This window comes from Argiope bruennichi, chromosome 9 (assembly GCF_947563725.1).
Source record: "Argiope bruennichi chromosome 9, qqArgBrue1.1, whole genome shotgun sequence".
In the NCBI taxonomy this organism is placed as follows: Eukaryota; Metazoa; Arthropoda; class Arachnida; order Araneae; family Araneidae; genus Argiope; species Argiope bruennichi.
In genome coordinates, this window is record NC_079159.1 from 34,305,021 (window position 1) to 34,326,398 (window position 21,378).

Here is a 21,378-nt window from a genome sequence, read left to right on the forward strand (position 1 = left end):
AATTGGGAGAAAAACCCGTAGCTAGAATCAACCTTTTGTGTCCCGCCATTGTAATATGTCAGCATTATATCCGCTTTTTCTACCTTTTAATGTCGACTTTTGACTTTTCTTTACGTTGCGCTTGTGACTATGGGTGTAATGAAGCATTGCAAACATTTTGAAAGGACATTCACTCTTAGGAGGTAATTTTGTAGCAGATATTTGCTCTATGAATGATAATAATCGATTTGTAGTGCAAATTTCCTCTATGAAAAGGGCATTGCAAAATTCTAATTCACTTCTAAAATTTCTGTTGGACAGTAAAATTTCTGATGAACATATTGTTGAACATACTGATTTACCTACTATTATAATGATATTAAAAAATAAAATTATTTAAAATTATATCATTTGAGACAAATATTTGTTTCAGTATCTTGAGACGACCACTTTTCGACGATTATATCTCACTAAGGGACGAGAACGCGTAAAGGTGTGCACATTTCCGGAATTTACTTTATTGTTAAATGCAAAAATCTCATCCTTTCATTTGTTCCCATTTTGTTGAATTATACCTATCCTAACATATATGCAAATGCGCGGAAGATTTTAGAATTCATTGGCAAACAATATGCAAAGATTTTGGAACTATGTTACTTCCAGGAGACAAGTCTATAGAAGATTAAATCATCGAGGAATACTATTATTCCAATTTTTGCACATAAAAGTCACTGCGAATTTCAGCTTTACAAATGTAATTATAAAATTCTAAAATATCTGCTGAATGCATTGCCGATCAATATGATTTGCTATCTTTAAAAATTATATAAAAAATAGTCAAAACTATATTTGTGAATGGATAATTATTATTATTATTATCCATTGTTAATGAACTATAAAATAATAAAACTGTGGAAGTAATCAAGCATTAGAAAGATTTCAAAATAATGCTACTTCCAGGAGGCAATTCTGCAACAGATTGATTCATCTATAAATAATAATTTTCTAATTTAATCTTCTGCAAATCAAAAGGCGCCATGAATATCTACTTCAAAATGTATTATAAAAATTATAAAATTTCAGCTGATTACGTTGCCGATCATAATAAGATTTGTTAACTTTTAAAATTATATTAAAAAATAGTCAAAACTATATTTCTATAATGGATAATAATAATTATTATAATCCATTATTAAGAAATTATAAAATAATAAAACTGTGGAAGAAATCAAGCATTAGAAAGATATCAAAATAATTTTACTTCCAGGAGGCAATTCTGCAACAGATTGATTCATCTATAAATAATAATTTTTCCAATTTAATCTTCTGCAAATCAAAAGGCACCCTGAATATCTGCTTCAAAATGTATTATAAAAATTATAAAATTTCAGCTGACTACGTTGCCGATCATAATGATTTGTTAACTTTTAAAATTATATTAAAAAAAATAGTCAAAACTATATTGTCTAAAACTGTGGAAGTAAGCAAGCATTAAAAAGATTTCAAAATAATGTTACTTCAAGGATGCAATTCTGTAGCAGATTAATTTATCTATAAATAGTAATCTTCCAATTAAATCTTCCTTAATCAAAAAACACTCTGAGTATCTGCTTCAAAAATGTAATTATAAAAATCTAAAATTTTTGCTGACTATGTTGCCGATCATGGTGATTTATTAACTTTTAAAATTATATAAAAAAATTGTCAAAACTATATTATCTAAAACTATGGAAGTAAGCAAGCATTATAACGACTTCAAAATAATGATATTTCCAGTAGGCTATTCTGCAGCAGATTGATTCGTCGATGAACAATAATCTTCCAATTTAATCTTCCGCAAAGCAAAAGGCGAATCATTAATTGATCAATGAATCGTTTACTGATTCATCGGTGAATAGTAATCTTCCGCATATCAAAAAGCACTTCGAATTTCTGGCTCACAAATGTATTATAAAATTCCGAAATTTCAGCTGAATATGTTGCCGAACATAATGTTTTGCTAACCTTTGAAATTATAAAAAAAATATTCAAAACTATATTGACGAGACTATAAGAGTAACCAAGCATTATAAAGGTTTCAAAATAATACTACTTCCAGGAGGATATTCTGTAGCAGATTGTTTCATCGATGAATAGTAATCTTCGCATATCAAAAGGCACTTCGAATTTCTGACTCAAAATGTATCATAAAATTCCAGAATTTCAGCTGAATATGTTGCCGAACATGATGATTTTCTAACTTTTGTAATTATATAAAGAATTTAAATTTTATCATCGGAGACAATAGGAATTATCAAATAATATTAAAAAAAATTTGAAACAGTGTTATTTTCAGGAAGCTATTCTGTATGAAGTTAATTTACCTATGAATGGTAAACTGTCATTTTAACCATTCACATATTAAAAGACACTTTATCACTTCTTTATTTTAAAATTTTTATCGAAAATTCTGTTTTCTGATCATGATGATTATATAACTTTTAAACTGTATAGAAAAATTTGTATATTACGCAAAAATGTTTATAATTTTGATAGTTTCTAGAATTTTTGCAGTCACTTGTCAAACGTAACCTAGGCATGTCATATCACTGCACGATGTTTTAAACTGTATAGTGGCGCTGTCGTTTTTATTAGAATGCATTTCAAAATTTAATTGGTGGGAAACATTTGATATTATCATGGGAACACAGAACCCCTGCATAAAATTCTAAGCAGATTTATTGTGATATAATTCTGTATGTCACACTAAAGTCGGAAATAAAATAGATTAATTTCAATTTTGATCATCTAATCAATCGTCATAATGATAATTTAATAATAATACATTACTTAATTTTTTCTCATTTCAATTTTTATTGACATAATTATATACAAAAATCAATTGTGAGAAATCAATTATGTCTTTTGACATAAACGATTTCATATTTGTCTTATTGTAAGAAAAGAAATGAAAAATAAAATAATGTGATATTATCTTCCGTACAGTAATGAAGTCTCAAACAAAATTGATTGATTACTGATTCCAAACTTGATAACATTATCAAAAGTTGTAATGACAGCTTGATAAAATTACATATTGTTTATTTCTCTTCTTTCTATTTCTCATGACATAGTTGTTCACACTTTGTTAAAGTTAAAGATAAAACTGAATGATTTCAGACTTGATATTGCCAGTCGTAATGGCTGTATGACATTATATTATTTATTTTTCTTATGTACAATTTTCTTAAGCTATTATTTACCACACTGTACTAAAGTCGAACACAAAGAATGATTGATTTCAAACTTGATTATTTTATCAAAAGTCATAAAGACAGTTCGACAGTACAAAATTGTTTATTAGCTTGATTTTAGCATTAATCAAGTTTTAATTAATGCTAGAATCATTGATTAAAACTTGATTATTAAAAACCATAAATCAGCATGACAAAACTGTATAAATTATTTTTGTTCTGTACAATTTTTTGGTGACTTAAGAAAAATTGCAAACATAAAAGATTGTTTTCGAACTTGATCACTTTATAAAAAATTGTAATAACAATTTCTGATCAAACATTACAACGTTTTTAGAATACTGATACTTTTAGAACATTATACAAATGAAATATACATTTTTAAAAAGTGTTAATAACTTGTTATCATTAAAAAAAATAAAACCTGGCTTAACGAGCATAATTCCTTAATGAGCATTAATGCCCAACATTCTCTAAGCAAAATAATTCCTTCTTCCATAAGAATGCATGTAAAATAGGACAATACCGAAACAAATTCTCAATCAAATATATAGTAATGTATTATTTATGATGCATGTTGTAACTAAACATGCATCATAAATAATACATTACAAGAAAAGACATTTGTTTTTGGCTAAGCTTCAAAATTTAACGAAAACAAATCATTTCGTTATCGTCAAATGAATTTGTAGAACGGATAGCTACTGCTTTATTAGGATAATGCTTCTCATCGCCTGATGCATTATTTTGCCATACTTTCATCATCTCCTTTATTTCACTGAAAGATTGTGATTCTATTGAATCTATTATTACCTCCTGATCAAATTTTCTGGTCATTATTATTTGATGATTATTACAACCTGATCAAATCTTCTGATCATTATTATCTGATGGTAATTACCACATGATCAATCTTCTGATCATTATTATTTGATGAAATTATAATTACCACCTGATCAATCTTCTGATCATTATTATTTGATGAAATTATAATTACCACCTGATCAATCTTTTGATCATTATTATTCGATGGTAATTACCACCTGATAAATCTTCTGATCATAATTATTCGATGATAATTACCACCTGATCAAATCTTCTGATCATTATTATCTGATGATTATTACAACCTGATCAAATCTTCTCAGCAGCTTTTGCTGTGACTCACGAAGTTCTACGATAGTTCTTGGCCACATTCTCTCACCAGTTTATTAATGTCCTTGCTATCTGCCTCCAAACCACAACCGTGCCAGAGGCACAATCTCATCGATTAAAGCTTCACAAGCACTTGCTCATTTTCTCAGTCGCATTTGACAACGGTATCCGGTCAAAACTTCTTCCATTTGACTTCAAATAAGCATAAACACTGGCTAATACAGCATGTGACATATCAATGTCACATGCTGTATTCTTTCTGCGAAACAGCGCTCACTAAGAAATTTTTTGTTTGCTTATTGTGAGAATCGTTCGTTTCATTGTATAGTATATAGCAATAACATCTATTTTTAGAGAAAACTGTGATGTGCTTCATTAGAAATTCGAATTTCCATACTTAAGTAAAGGCCTATGAATTTTACGGATATATCGCACAGTTAAACTGCTTCTTCGCATTACGGATATATCGCACAGTTAAATGAATCTTGAAAAAGTCTAAAATTCTACCGATCTATCAATATTTTGGGGCAAAGAAAGTTCAGAAAATCATCCTAACATGAAAAATAACGTTAATTCTTTTTTTAAAATCATTTTGAATATACTTCATTTTATTATTTAATTATTATAAATTTTATAAATTAAACTAATTATTCACAGATACTGAAGTTTTGACATTTTTTTTTTTTAAATTCTGTCTTTAGAAACATAATTTTCGAAAATTTCAAACACTCTAGACTATCAGAGAATTAATATAAACTGGTTTAAAACAAGAGGGCGTGGTCTTCCCAAAACTTTCTCGCACATTCTCTAATAAACTTGCCATGCCAAACGACGCCTTACCTGAAAAGTGGTGTAAAACAGTTACAAAATATTAACTTTAGGCGTGAATATACCATTTTTACTGAATCTAAGTGTCATCCTTGGCGAGTTGTTTGGCGATTAATCCCTGGCATGCGTTAATAGTATCCAAAAATTGAATTTGTGCTTTAAAACACGTTTTCCTCAACCGACTGAAACAAAAATTCGACAACAAACTGCATTTCTAGACACGAATTCCCATACCAAATTTTATATATTTAAGTCATTGCGTTTTTGAATTATCGCGTTTACACACGTCTCAAAGAACAGACAGACACATGATCAACCTGTTGATGAATTTGACAGGTGCCTACATTATAGATGTTAAATATGTGTAATTATCCATCTAATCCAATTCGTTTTGTAGTTATCATGTTAACTTAAATTCAAGCAGCCGGACAGACAGATATCCTCAGACCAGATTTCCCTCAAAATTTGATGTAAATCTACAAATTTAGAGTAAAGGTCATAATATCGAATTTCAACCGTCTAACTCAAAGCGTTTTTGAGTTATTTTTGTCACAGACAGACGGACATTTTCTAAAAATAAGTTTTTCGAACTCGGGGGTGGGGGGGGGAGATGTCTAAAACATGGAGGTTCGTCAAAATCTCGAATCTGTTGAGGACTATTAAACTTTTCTATATTACATATACTAGAAAGTAAAAAATGCATCATTGCAAAATGAAACAAACTGAATTAAAAAAGAAACGCTAAAAAAATGCGCCTATTGGCGATAAATGCAAATCCTAATTTACGCCAAATCATTGGTTTTAAAGATTTCCTCTAATTGATCTTATTCGTAAGCTGCAAGCATACAACTTAGGAGATAAAATCTAGTTTTACAGTTAGTTCCATAAATAAGGAAATTAGCAAATGGCCTTAACTCGATGGAAAAGCCAAGTAATGGAAGGTGGTGTAAACAAAATAAAATTTTGACACGTGTGCATTGAAATAAGAAAAAAAAAAATGAAAAGGAAATGATCTCGTATCTTCTAAGTATCGCTGCATGAAAATGATAACCGTCCCATTTCCGCCACATGGAATCGAGTTGTTGCCTTTTTCTTTTTAAGTAATTATACTAGATGTGGCGTTTGAATTCTAGTAATCTAAGAATACAGCGTTAATACTTTCTAGATTGATATTGAAATATTATTTTTAGTTTATACTATAAAAATTATAAATTAGCGTAATGATAGTCGATTTTCTCTGCTATATGTTCATTATTTTCTGTTTGAATATTGTGTTGTATTGTTTTGATTAAGTTATAAGTCCGTATGTCTAGAATCTTATGGATTCTAACGAATTTTTATATCAAATATTATCATTCATTAGTGGTTTAATATTATTCATAAGTTTAACTAATGGAAATATTCTCTCTCTAATTTATGTGTTCTATTTTATAGGGCTGTTATCTTTGTAATATTGCTAAGAGAATTGAAGTCTCAATTTAGATTCCTTTAAATGACTATGATCAAATTTAAGATTTACGGTTAAATTCAGGGTGGATTTATAAAAATGCTTGAAATATACTTTTGTATTTTTGCATTAAGTAAAATTTTTAAAAAATAATGTAAAATAAAATTATACCAATTACAAGCCAAACGTGTTTTAAAAATTCAAGGAATTATGTATTTATAGGAGAAGATATTAAAAAGAGGTATAAAGCAAACCAATTATAGGTTAGAAGTTTAATCAAATGATTTCTTCAAAATTTGGCAAATAATTTAATAACCACATAACCAAATTTCTGAAATAAGAAATAATGGGGTTCGATTCATAAATGAAATGAAAATTTCAATATTCCTCATCATGAAGCATTAAAGCAACTGTAAAATATTTTTAAATGAATTGGTCGGTTATTCTATATTTCAGGAACTATTAAACATATAGAGAAATTTTCTAGAATTTTAAAAAAATAATATGCATTGAATTTTAATTTGTGAGGGGTTTTGTGAATTAAAATTTGACAAAATAGCATAAGGGAATAAATAGATTAAACTCTAGATTATAAAATTCACTTACTTACCTAGTAATAAATTCAGAAAAAAAAATGAAACGGCTTTATATGAAGTAAAATACTCAGAGATTATGAATTTTGAATTTTTAAAAATATATAAAATATTTCCACAAAAAAATCAGCCTTTCATTAAAAAGGTAGATAGATGCCTACGTTGAAAAATTTTCAAAGTAGTAATTTATTTTAAGACACATTTAAAATTTTTGTGTCGAATACCAAATTTACTTCTATTAGCTTGCTGTATTTATGAAATAAAATGTTGTCACATAAGTACGGATAGACAGAAATATCGACAAATAATAATCTTTTTGATGAAGGCAAAGTTTTATTTTATTTTTATAGGATCTACTCTACTAAATAGATTGATGTAGAATTTCATATGTAACTCCTCAATTTGTTTTTGGTTCACCTCGTTTATGAATAGACGTACTTTAAAAATACTTTCTCGGTTTCAAGATGGTCTAAAATATGAAGATGCATCAAAATGCCAGAGTCAAACATTTTCTTATTTTTTCGTGATTAAAATGCTTTCTATATTTCACGTATAAGAAAGTAATAAGTACTACTATAAGGGAAATATTTAAGCGACATCTTTTGAACATTATTTTAAAAACTGCATCAAGAAATTATGTTACAACACAACGCCCATTTAAATTATATTGAAAGTCTAGCTAATAAAAAATCATGGCGTCAAAGAAATATTCAACAATGAGAGTCATTTTGCTTGAAATAATAATAATCCTTTACTTTTCATTACATGATAATATGAACAAATCAGTTCTCCCAATTCTTTTACGTTAAAATTCCATTATGGTAGAAAGCGTTGATAATTTCTACACCAATGACTTAGTCAAAAAGAAAAATTTTAAAAGATGTTTATATTACTGAATTTACTTTTGTAGAAATGGATAGCAAAATATTTCTATTCTGTATATACTGCATACGAGAAAATACACAAAGAGGAAATATACCAGAGTGCAAATGATGATGATGACGTGGGATACCACGAAATGGGGGTGTAGTAGCTTCTGAGGGTAAAGACCCCTGAGCACCCGAGGGCAGAAGTCTGACTTCTAGCTTATATGAAGATGAAACTCACACATTCGCTTGCACAAACCCTTTTTACAGGGGGGCACATTCACACACCTCACAGATAGAACACAGATGAAGAACAACCATGCCCGAACCGGGATTCGAACCCGGGACGCCCAGATCACGGAGAAGATACGCTACCACTATGCAAGGACGCCGGCCCCAGAGTACAAATATCGTAGACATATTGAAGAATTTCATCAGAAATTTAAAGCTATTTCACAATTATGTATAAATACCACGAATCGAATAATTATTCATTCAGCTCCTCCGGTTTTTCATTTAACACTTGTACAAATAGAGAGAAAGAAAAATGTATTTCTTTTCTTGTAAATGTAAAATAATAATAATAATAATGAGCTTTGAAATTTCGAGATTCATCAAAATCTCTTGGTCAATCATTAACATGAGGGTTATTTCAGAACGACCCTCATGTTTCTGAACCGTCATCAAACGATAAGAACGACACTGAAGTAGGCTCCTCCTCTCTTTCCAAACTTCTGTATCACGCAAGCCAGAGGATTTTTGACCTCCATTACATATGTTATCCGGCATTCTATAGAATGCCTAAGCTACAGACGTAATACAGACGCTGAAAAGTGGCGAAATAATTCGAGAAATGTATTAACAGTTGTTATGAGTGTGACAGAGGATGGTTTTTACTTATTTGAAACTTCTGAAAGAATTTTAGAGTAAGTATATGAGAGATCACAATTCACATTATGCCCTAAGAACTTGCTTAGAATTGAAGATATTCCTGCCCATGAAATTTCTCTTCTGTCAATTTCAATTGCTCAATCTAGTGGAAGTGGCCAAGAATTCATCAAATGAATGTTTAAAACAAAGTGCCAAAATGTGAAATGCCACTGCGTAAAAAAAAAAAAAATGTAATGAAATGTAATTCAAAATACCATTTAAGCCTACCATATTGCAACAAGTAGGTTAATTATGATTTCTTATTTCTTATATGAAAATTTTGTTCCCTTAATAAGAAAGACATAAATTTTGTTTTATACAGCTTTCATTTTTCATTACGTATTTTGAATGATTTTTTTAATGGCATTCCCTTTACTTTTTCAGAATAACATTGTATTTTTGAAGAATGCATACCATATATATAATAATAAACATTACTTTCTAATGCATTTCCTGAATGATTACTTATACGTTCTGAAATAATGGTAACCAATATATTTAAAATGGGGAAAAAGTTGGAAAACATGAATAAAAAATAACATGAATATAAAGTTGAAAGATTCATGAAACAAACAAAAGATGCGTGGAACAGATTAAACCTCCTCAAAGTCGATGCTTCTGCTACAGAAAACCCTTCCGATCGTACCTAATCCAACAGGTCAACGTCCTTCCCAGACGGGATATGTGACAAAAACGTTACATAAGGTTATCTCGGAAGCTACCCTACCAGAGAAAGAGGGCGTATTAACCGCCCTCTTGGTAAAAGGATTATTAAGATGCCAATCCATTCAGAATGGGGGCAGTGGTGGGATATGGGGCAGTTGGGATGCGAGAGAGACATCGTCAGCTAACACTCCCACACGGATTCCGGCGTGGTCACGGTCTACTCACCTGAACGTTGTTGACGATCGTGGTTACCAGGTTCTCCATGAAACCTCTGGGCCGGTCTCCTGCAACACAAACAAACGAGTGATTTAGAGGGGTAACACCGCGGAAAATAAATTTCATTAGATGTTTAAAGAGTGTCATTTGCGTGCCAGTGAAATTGGTTGTGCACAATGGGTTTTACAAGAAAATTCCATGTTAGTTCAATGAAGTGGAATAGGGTACGTTGTTTGTTAGGTAAAGTGTGATAAACTGCGGTAAAGAATGTGACCCCCTATTTTTTCTCTGCTGACAAAAACACCAGATGTCATCGAAATTTCACTTCGGTTTCTGTTACACCTTAATACTTATTTGTTTTTATAGGATATAGTTTAAGCTAAAGTTATTACCTCTGTTTATAAATTCCAATGCGTTTAAACAATTCATCAAAAGGGATTAGAATTTCTTTGACATTTTTTCGAAGTATAGGGTGCATTGTTTGTTCGACACAGCTGTTAACTATGGTACATCCAATTAAACAATGCAATCAATATTTTGTTTCAACCGACAAATCCCAGATGACATCTATTACTGATTAAAATCAATGTTGTTTTTACATGTTATAATAAAAATATAAGTTACAAATTCTTTTATGGATTATCCCGAATTTAAACATCTTTTAATTACATAAAAATTTCTTGAATTTTTTTATGCGTTACAATTTTTAGTACACTTGTTTTGGATAATCGTGAAATTTAATTAACCCTCCAATATCGTACAATGTTGAATCTTTATTGACTCAATGTTTCGGAATGGGCTCTAAGAAACAGGAGCAATTTCCAAGCAGCGTTATGAATAATTATAACATGATTCACTAAAAACAAAGTTTGAATAGCATAACATGATTCATCTTAATAGAGATCTATAATAATATGATTCATTTAAATGTAATCTTATAATAATACATGATTTATTTAAAAATAATCCAATAATAATACAACATGAACATATTTAAAAGAAGTCCAATAATAATATAATAGAACATGACTTATTCAAAAATAATCCAATAATAATGCAACATGACTTATTCAAAAATAATCCAATAATAATGCAACATGACTTATTCAAAAATAATCCAATAATAATGCAACATGACTTATTGAAAAGTAATCCAATAATAATGCAACATGACTTATTGAAAATTAATCCAATAATAATGCAACATAACTAATTTAAATTGTTCTATAAAAATATAGCTGGATTATGAACGTCAAATTCTAAATAGCTTTCAAAAGTATATGGAATAATTAAGAGAGATCCGATATCCAGATTTCTCGACATAGTCTGGTTAGAAACAGCGCTTAAAAATCTTTATCATATTTTTATAGATTACACATTCCATGCAATACAGGATGCAAAAGATGCTGTAATTATTTATGATTTCTTTTCAACTTCTAAACTAGAACTTGAATTTTGAAAATATCGTACCATAACTGTCTTAAATATTAAAGCGTAAAAATAATTTTAAACCATTTTAACATTTTCAAAACTTTCATTTAAAAATATTTTTTTTTTGTATTATTTTTAAAAACAGATTCGATTATTGAACCGAAATTAAAACTAATTCATTTGTTCCGTCAAATATTTAATAGAGTGATTTTCTTATATTGTTGTAAGCTAAGGAATAGAGATTCCATTTAATATTTGTTTAGTTTATATGAGGAATAAAAAAGTTAAGTTCCAGTACAACGAAAGTTAGAATATAGATAAAACAAACAGATAAAGTTTTAATAGTAATGTAATTTCATAAACTTGACTCAAGTAGGATGAAGAAAATATATGTAAAGCTATTAAAATATCACGGCTTTGATATCGATTTCAATTTTAATCATGAACATTTGAACATTCAGAATCATGAACATCATGTTATAATTCCCTCAAGATTGAAAGTAAATAAAACCAATATTCTAGGTGAATATTTGTTCTTATTGCCAAAAGCTGATTGCAAAAGCAGTTATTAATTAAACATTTAAAATTCCAACATGCTGTTTGATGGAAGAAAAAGAAATTTAAATGAAAGAAAGTTTAAAATCTCTTATTTTTTTACTTTAATAATTATACTTTATGTTATTATTTAAAACTGATAATGAATAATTAAATTGAAACGTTATATTATTATATACATTTTAGAAAAAAAAGTATTTATTTTATCTACTAAAAACAAGTTTCAAAAACAATTTTCAAAAACATTCCATAATTGAAGTTGATATTCTTTTAGTAAATACAATTATAAAAATCGTTCTTTGCGAAAGGAAGGTTGCCGATTCTATATCCAACTTGTTCCGGTTATGAGTTAATGTTACATAGATAGACATACTTCCAAAAGTTAATAAAAATATAAAAAAATTTAAAATATTTAAAAATTATATAAGGTTATATAAAAAAAATAAAAGTTATTAAATAATAAAAAAATATTTGAAAGTTACATAAAGTTATATAAAAAATAAATAGAAGTTACTGAATAATAAAAAAAGTTAATAAAAATAAATAAATAAAAAGTTATAATAGAAAGTTATATAAAAGTTATAATAAAAAGTTATAATAGAAAGTTATATAAAAGTTATAATAAAAAGTTATAATAGAAAGTTATATAAAAGTTATAATAAAAAGTTATAATAGAAAGTTATATAAAAGTTATAATAAAAAGTTATAATAGAAAGTTATATAAAAGTTATAATAAAAAGTTATATAAAAGTTATTAAAAGTTACATAAAGCTATAAAAATAAATCCATTAATTTTTTATCCGGTCTCAACAAAATCTAAAACATGAAAATTCGCCAAACATCTTGAATTCGAAAGTGTTGTTTTTTTCTTCTTTTTTGCATTTTTATATGCGATAATGTAAAATAAAAAAGGTTATTAATTAATAAGGAAAAAAACATCTCTCGAAGCGTTGTATAAGTTACTTAACGAATTAAATCAATTTTTCCTTGAAATGAGGATTAATACCACTATCAGATTAATGATGCAGAGGTGCCGAATTAAAGAAAGTTTCCTTATTCAAATACTTTACTTCTTTTTTTTCATGAGAATCAATAAATCGCATTTCATAACAAATAAGGAAGTCAATCACCTTGGTATTTCCTTGGCAAACGATTTTCTTTCTTGAAATCTCTCCTTATTACATAACCGAGAAAATAACACTGAATGGATATTTCAGTCTCAAGTTTCAGTTTTCGGATAGGCTGATTAATGAAATAAATGATGACAGTTTTGAATATACTTTTCTTTTATATATTATCAAGTAAACATTTCTTTTGAATTTGATATATGTATCCAGAGATCGTAGACAAAGTGATTATGCAAATTTATAACCGATATGGATCGTTAGACGCTGTCATTTTATTTATTAATATTCGGAGATGTAATATTTTGTTTCATAGATGGACCACATTCTTATGGAAAAATAATAGCCAAAAGCGTCGATTATTGTAATAAATCATTTAACACATTATAAAAACTAACAAAATGTTGATATTTTCCATCAATATTCAGAATTTATACACAATTTTAGTTTGGTTTTATTTACATCCAATTTTGAAGTAGCATGAGGGTTATTTTAGGTTGTACGTCGGAACTTTGAACCATGGTTAGACGACACCTAATCCTTCCAAAGTACCACACAAATTTTAGGATAAATTTATATGTTTATAGCCACATGAAGAAAGTGTGTTTTATTAGTCATACATTTGTTCAAATCATATGAATCACATAAAGTCACAAAATTTTTGTACGTATCTCAGCGATGATTTATATAAATATTTAATAACTGATAAAGCATCCTCTATTGAAAAAATTAGCAATTTGGTTACTTATTTATTACAGGTTTTTTTAAAAAAAATATTATTAATGCATTATCTCTATCTGCTCAGATATTTATTCACGAATCGCTGATTTTGAGCACTTATTTTTTCCATAGTGCACTGAAATTGGATATCTTCTTCCCCGGATAATATATAATCTATTTCTTTAAAAACGCTACTTTTCCTTCGAATAATTACCTCTATTTCTTTTTCAAAATATATAAAAATGTATATTGTACAAAAAATAGGTAATCTGAACAGTTTCATACTGTATTATTTTGTTCTTAACATAATTGCCAACAGAATGCAATGGTGAATAAGCAAAAGATTAGACATGTTTATATTTTGAATTACGTACATTTCATTCGGTATGCTTCATTATTTTCATTTAAGTACTAGCGTGAGACTCTTGCTTCACGTTCAAAAACATCATTTTCGACCGCTTCATCACACAAAAACAAACAAAAAAAATATTTTTCTTGTATAATGAGTCAATTTTTTCTAATGGTCAGCAAAACCAATCAATTTTTAATTTCTCGCAAATGAAGTATAAAGGGTACTTATCGGTTGTAACAGCGATCAAAACGCGTCTAGAAAAAATTTCGCCAATATAGCGGTTTCAACTGGCAGATAGTGATTTGATCTATATTTATACGCCCATATTATATATAAGTATTAAAGTATATTTTTATAATTTGGCGAAATTTTTTCTTGATACCTTTTGGTCACCGTTAAAGCCGACAAGTACCAATATTGTAATCGTCAGAAGATTCGAATTCGAGATTTTGATGAATTTCCACGTTTCAAAATTCTCTCTGTTCGAACTTAAAACGCTTTGAGCTAGACGACATAAATTTGGTACATATAATTAAAACAAGCTAAATAGACTTCGATGAAAATTTGAATGAAATTCATTCTTGGAAAATCAGTCTGTCTGCCTGTTCGAGTACAAGTGAACTCGATAAATACAGAACGCAAAAGCCTAGGTAAATAAAATTTGATCCACAGATTTAGCATCTAAAATATAGACTGATATCAAATTTTGAACCAAATAATTCAAATGTTTGACTTCACTTTTTCATTCATGCAAATGCAATAATTCATAAAAACAATGACTTAAATCAATGAAATTCGGTATATTATCTTGTAACTACATCTATAGATTTTTGTCGAATTTCGGTGTGAATCGGCCATCAGAAAAGACCTCCAAAAATCGTAGTTTCACGAAAAATATAGAGAAAATAAAGGATTGACACCAAAGATATATATTTCATATTTCGATATATTGATAAACATACAATAATGACAAAATTTTGAGGTTTTTCCCGAAAGAGCTCTGATAATTCTTCTAAGTGAAGGATGTACAACGAAATTAAACTAAATTATACCAGAGGCATTAGATATGATAGTAGATTTAGCATGCATCAAGCCCAAATAAACGAAAAGTGGAATGATATTGAGCCTTGATTCCACGACCACCAAATTTTGAAAATAAAATTCTAATCTGGATGCCCAAAATTAACGTAAGATTGAATTTGCCACCATTCGTGCATTAAAGTGTTGGCAACCTTATTAAAAAAGCATTTGACTGATGATAATTTAGAGTTAGTAAAAATAGAAAGTTACACGATAGAACAACGTGTTTTCACTGTTTAACAGAATTTCGAATATAATGAAAGTTCTGGAGGCCACAGTTCGAAAATTTGAAAATTAACTCCCTAAATCGTATGATTTAATACCATTGAATATATTTTTAAGAGAATATTTGAAGTCAAAGGTCTATGCCAACAAGCCCACAAGCAGGCGTGCATTGAAGGGGGAAATTCAACGCTGCATCAGTGAAATTCAACCACATTTATGCAAAATGGTTATGGAAAATATCTACAAAAGAGTGCGTGCCATTGAAGCCGTGGGAGCGATTTACTCTATGCCTTATTCCATACATAACCCCATCCTGTTTACTTTACGATTCAATAAAAATATAGCAATTAGAAAATGTTTTTTATTTAATTCAAATCCTGCGTTAACACATTGTTCTATCGTGTAACGCTCTATTTTTATTAACCCTAAACTATTGTCAAATTGTATTTATAATAGAGTTGCCAACACTTCACTGCACGAATAGTGGAAAATTCAAATCTTGAGTTAATTTTTGGACACCCTTTAGATACATGAAGAAGGAAGAAAATCGACTAATGAATTAAAAATCCTAAAATTCTACCACCATGGCACATTAATCCAGAAATAAGCAGTTTTATGAACTAATAAGAATTAAATACATCCATTGGGATCTTCTATTTTCTGAACTATTTATAATTGACAATACAAATCAATCATCTGAAAACCCCTCCATTAAGATCAATGATTCAAATTAATAAAAATTTGGTCTTATCCATATTATCATTTTATTCATGTTTTAACTTACTTTTATTGACAATTTTAAATCCGAGACTACGCACACTGACTGGTTAGTGTAACGTTTTTTAACTTCGTGGATATTCTAATAATATATCGCTATGCAAAATTTCATGCTTTTTTTAAATTTTTTATTCGCATTTTTTTTTTCAATTTTTTTCACGAATAAAAATGGTGACATGCAGGAAAACAATCATTTAAAAAAATAAATTTTGGGTTGGCATTTTTCTTAAGAATTAAATATTCAAAAATCTGCATTTAATATTTCTTAAAAACTTTCTTTGGGTAAGTTAAAAACGTAGTTACTAATTATTTTTAATTGATTATTCAAAAAGAGTAAAAATATTAATGAAAAAAATGTGAAATGCTATCAGAAATAATTTTAAATAATTACGTTCAACGCTTGCATATACTAGCAAATAAAGCATATCATTCATAATTAATTAATGCATTCAAATACTGCACATTCGGCATTCAAATATAAAAAGAAATTTGCTGCAAGCAGAAAACCACATATAATCGAAAGGGAAAACTTTGAGAAATTACATTTAAACTATCAAATAAAACATCACATAAATGTTTTTTTAGTTATTAGTGGAATAAATTCTTATGGCAAATTAATTATGCAGTGCTTTAAATAATTAAATTTCAATTAAGATTTTTCTATAAAACGATTCATCATGTCTAAAGAATAACTGCAATTAAAATAATCAACAACGATCTAAATAACTTATGATTCTGCAACATCTGAATTCCTTAACAGTTTATTCTAATGGGTGATCCAACAACATCTGAATTTCTTATGAGTTCATTCCTATCGGCGCTGGGTTTCTAGAAGACTTCAGTTAATTACGAGTATATCACAGCATAGATACTTCAATTAATAATTTGTCATCATTAGTAAGACACCATCAGCCATGCAGAATGAATCGACTTTTTCAAAGAAAACAAAAACGCAGACTGAATAATAAGTGTAACCATCTGTCAACGTCTCATTTGTTCCTACCACCTGCTTCAGACGATATATGAGAACTGGGCTGATTGGATCGTATTGATTAAGTTTCAGTGTAAATAATAAAAGAAACAGTTTCTTTCGAAATGCATGGGATTTAGATTAACGCGGAAATTGGAGGAATATCAGATTTTGTATACGTTTCGGCATTTTTGATTGAGATATATGGGAACTTCATGATACATGATTGAGATAAATGGAATTTCAGACGATATATGGGAACTTTTTGATTCGGATATATGGATCTTCAGACGATACATGGGAACTTTTTGATTCAGATATATGGGAACTTCATAATATATGATTGAGGTTGGGGACTTCATGTTATATGATTGAGATACATGGAACTTCAGACGATATATGGGAACTTTTTGATTGAGCTATATGGAACTTCATGATTAGGTTTCGTGATATATGATTGAGATATATGGAACTTCAGATGATATATAGGAAATTTTGATTGAGATATAAGGAATTTCAGATAATATATGGAAACTTTTTGATTTAGATATATGGAATATCAAACGATATATCGCAACTTTTTGAATGAGATATATGGAACTTCAGACGATATATGGAAACTTTTTGGTTGAGATATATGGGAACTTCATAATATATGGTTGAAATATATGGAACTTCAGACGATATATGGGAACTGGGCTTATTGGATCGTATTGATTAAATTTCAGAGCAAATAATAAAAGAATCAGTTCTTTCAAAATTCATGGGATTTAGATTAACGCGGAAATTGGTGAAATAACAGCTGTTGTGTGTTTTGGCACTTTTAATTGAAATTGTGTGTGTGTGTGTGTTTCTAAATGAAAAGATTGATAACAAAAGATTTCATATTGTTTATGAAATTTTTAGTGGATACTATTTATAGAATCTGACAAAATAAACTGCCAGGTTCTTCATAAAAATCTTTATTGCAAACTACTTATGGAATATTTAGTATTAAAAATGTAATATTGTTTAAGTAATTATATGTAAAGAACTCTGCCATATTTCTAACTGGCCGTTTTCGGTAACCAGCTGATTCATTGGAATTAAAGCATACTGGTATTTTTTAAGTAAACGTTTTACGTAACTTGGTCTTAATGGCTTTTGCAGCAAAATATTTGTAAATTTCAGTTCTTTATAGATATATAATTCATATTCAAACTATTTTAAAAGCCTCGTGCCGTTTTGTCCATTTTAACAAGCATTTCTCTTTCTTCTGTCAGTTCCATTAAAATTCGTCAAAAATAGCATATATTCTGCTATCTCTAGTCTTTTAACAATGTAGTCTAATTTCTAAACTGAAATTATTTTTCACTTGTTATCATAATAATAGTATTTGAAATATAAATTTTAATGTTTTACAGATTCTTCCAAGAATTAAATAAATATATCGCTTGCTTTCCTAAAGTTTACTTAGTCAGTAATGGTTTCTATATAAGTACAGACGTTAAATTTCACTATTTTGTATATTTTATTATTTTTATATTAATTAATGCCGATAATTTTGAATGTAAAAAAAGAAGAACATTTGTGATTTTAATAGCAACTTTTATCTATAACACTGGTGTTTTTTTTTTTTTTTTTTTTGTTGTTGTTGATGTTGTTTTCATACTTCTTGCGTATCTTTGTATGTTTGTTATTATGTTTAAAATATTTATTTTAATTTATTAACTATAGAAAAAGATTTATATGTTGAAAAATAAGTTTAATTGAAAAGATAATGTTTTGAATTTTAAGGTGATATAAAATCCGTCTCGCACTGTAACATTTACGGAAGTTATAATGAAAAAACTCCACAACTTCGAATATTTTTTTAAAAAAAAATCCAATTGAATTGCGCGAGGTATAGAAGAAATAAACAGATGTTCCGAATCTATTGGCATTCTGGTTTAAATATGTTTTAGTTTTATGGAAACTTTAGCAACAAAAATTGTCATCTTGTTTTGGGAATCTCTAATTTATAATATTCTTGGAATTTTAAGTAGAAAAAATTGTTGACATTGATTATAGAATCATTATCGCATATCATTAATGGAATCTTTAACAACAAAAACTGCCAAACTAGAAGACGCATATTAATTAATAAATATAATGATGCATTTGCTCAGTGAATTTCTTTAGAAGCTTTGGAATTTGTGCTCATCAAATTGTATTTAATTAGCTCTGATGTATTTTTTTTTAATTCTGAAACATATCGGGTTTAGATTAATATGGAATTTAAAATTGAGAACTTTTCTTGGTATGTTTGATTGTTTAACAAATATTTAATAGCGTATACTGAACTAATTTTAAGAAGCTATCTAATTTCAGGAAGATGATGCATGTCGAAAATCCTGCTAGTTTAAATAAGAAATTATATGTCCAAACTCCAATTTGAATTTCGTTTGATATCCTTGAATAAAATCCAAAAGTATATGAAATAAAATTGGAAATAATAATAGGTATTAAAAATGAGTAAACTATTCTCTTCTCGATTTTACTGTATATTTATAAAATATGTCTCATTTTATGTTTTCATGGTATAGAGGAGAGATATGAGTAAGAATTTTGAACTTCTTTCCATTGAAAGATCAGGTACAAATTTTGATACAGATCTATTATTAAAATGTCAAGATCAGGTTCAAATTTTGATACAGATCTATTATTAAAATATCAAGATCAGATTCAAATTTTGATGCAGATCTCTTATTAAAATGTCAAGATGAGGTTCAAATTTTGATGCAGATCTACTATTTAAATGTCAAGATCAGGTCCAAATTTTGATACAGATATATTATTAAAATGTAAAGATCATGTTCAAATTTTGATGAAGATCTACTATTTAAATGTCAAGATCAGGTCCAAATTTTAATACAGATCTATTATTAAAAAGTCAAGATCAGGTTCAAATTTTGATAAACAACTACTATTTAAATGTCACGATCAGATTCAAATTTTGATGCAGATTTACCATTTAAATGTCAATGTCAGGTCTAAAGTTTGATACGGATCTATTATTTAAATGCCAAGATCAGATACAAATTTTGATACAAATCTATTATTTAAATTGTCAAGATCGCATCTCAAATTTCGTTTATCTAGCTCCCTGCGTTTTGGATTTTTAGTGACCTCATAAAGATCGTTAGGCAAATCAAGAGATGGTCAATCCAATAAAGGGTTTGATTCATTTTTCTGACGCACATTTATCAATTTGATGACGAAATAATATGCTAAATTTTATTGTTCTATTGTGTTGTGGTTTTCAGCAATTGTATTGTATTTCAGACGGGCGGATAGACAGACAAACTTCCCGTGGACAGATTTCTTCCAGAATTTAGAAGATATTTATAATTTTAGAGGAAAAACCAATACCAAGTTTTAAAAATTTTGCATGTATTTTATTATCTGTTCATATACAGAAGAACAGACTAATATATTTTCAAAAGGGGCTTTATCATATTCAAAAAATTTAAAATGGGATCAAATGATCTATGGGTCCAAATCTCGAAATCGATTCACCTGATAATTACAATATTTTCTATATCTTAATCTAATTTAATTATAACTAAACCTAATGCGACCTATAGAATGATCACTTTCCAATGGCAATTTTAATTTACCAATATGTGTCGGTGCATTTAGTGTTAAATTAAAATGGTGACAATCCATTGTAAACGAAAATATCTATAACACTTTACTATCACTTTAAAAGAACAAAACAACTCTAACATTCTTTTCGACAAGTTGGCGCAGAAAAATATATCAATCTACATTTCACTGCAAAGTTAATAATCACAAACGCGCACGTACGTCTTTCTCCAACTATTTCAAACGGAGAAAAAAATACAATTGCACAAAGCAAAATGGTCGAAATTATTCGCCGATTCAGATTAATATATGTGTTATTACCTAGTTTACATACTGAAATTGAATTCATAGCCTGTGGTTACTATTAATCCAAAAACACGGCATGCCATAGAAGTTTTTTGAAAGGAACAATGCCACAGATCCGGTAGTGATAACCCATTTATCAGTCAGTCTACAATGCGCTTTATTATACAATACATAACTGACCCGCCCCCCCTCTTTTGTATGGTGTCATTCTCTCCCTTTCATTTTAATGTAGTGTTTGAGGATTATGGGTTTGTCACGGATGTGCTGCTATCTGATATATCTCTGGATGTATCAGCGAGTTTATTGATGTACCTTGTTC

At 28.5% G+C, this 21,378-nt stretch overlaps 1 protein-coding gene across 4 annotated transcripts in view; it reads right to left on the bottom strand.

The window, feature by feature from the left end:
- LOC129983915 (intermembrane lipid transfer protein VPS13A-like) overlaps positions 1 to 21,378 on the bottom strand; it is a 419,638-nt gene that overhangs the window by 176,924 nt on the left and 221,336 nt on the right. For all 4 annotated transcript variants that reach the window (XM_056093621.1, XM_056093622.1, XM_056093619.1 and 1 more), the window contains exon 6: positions 9,923 to 9,981. In XM_056093621.1, the coding sequence (XP_055949596.1) occupies positions 9,923 to 9,981 (59 nt within the window). The remainder of the gene's footprint in view (positions 1 to 9,922; positions 9,982 to 21,378) is intronic.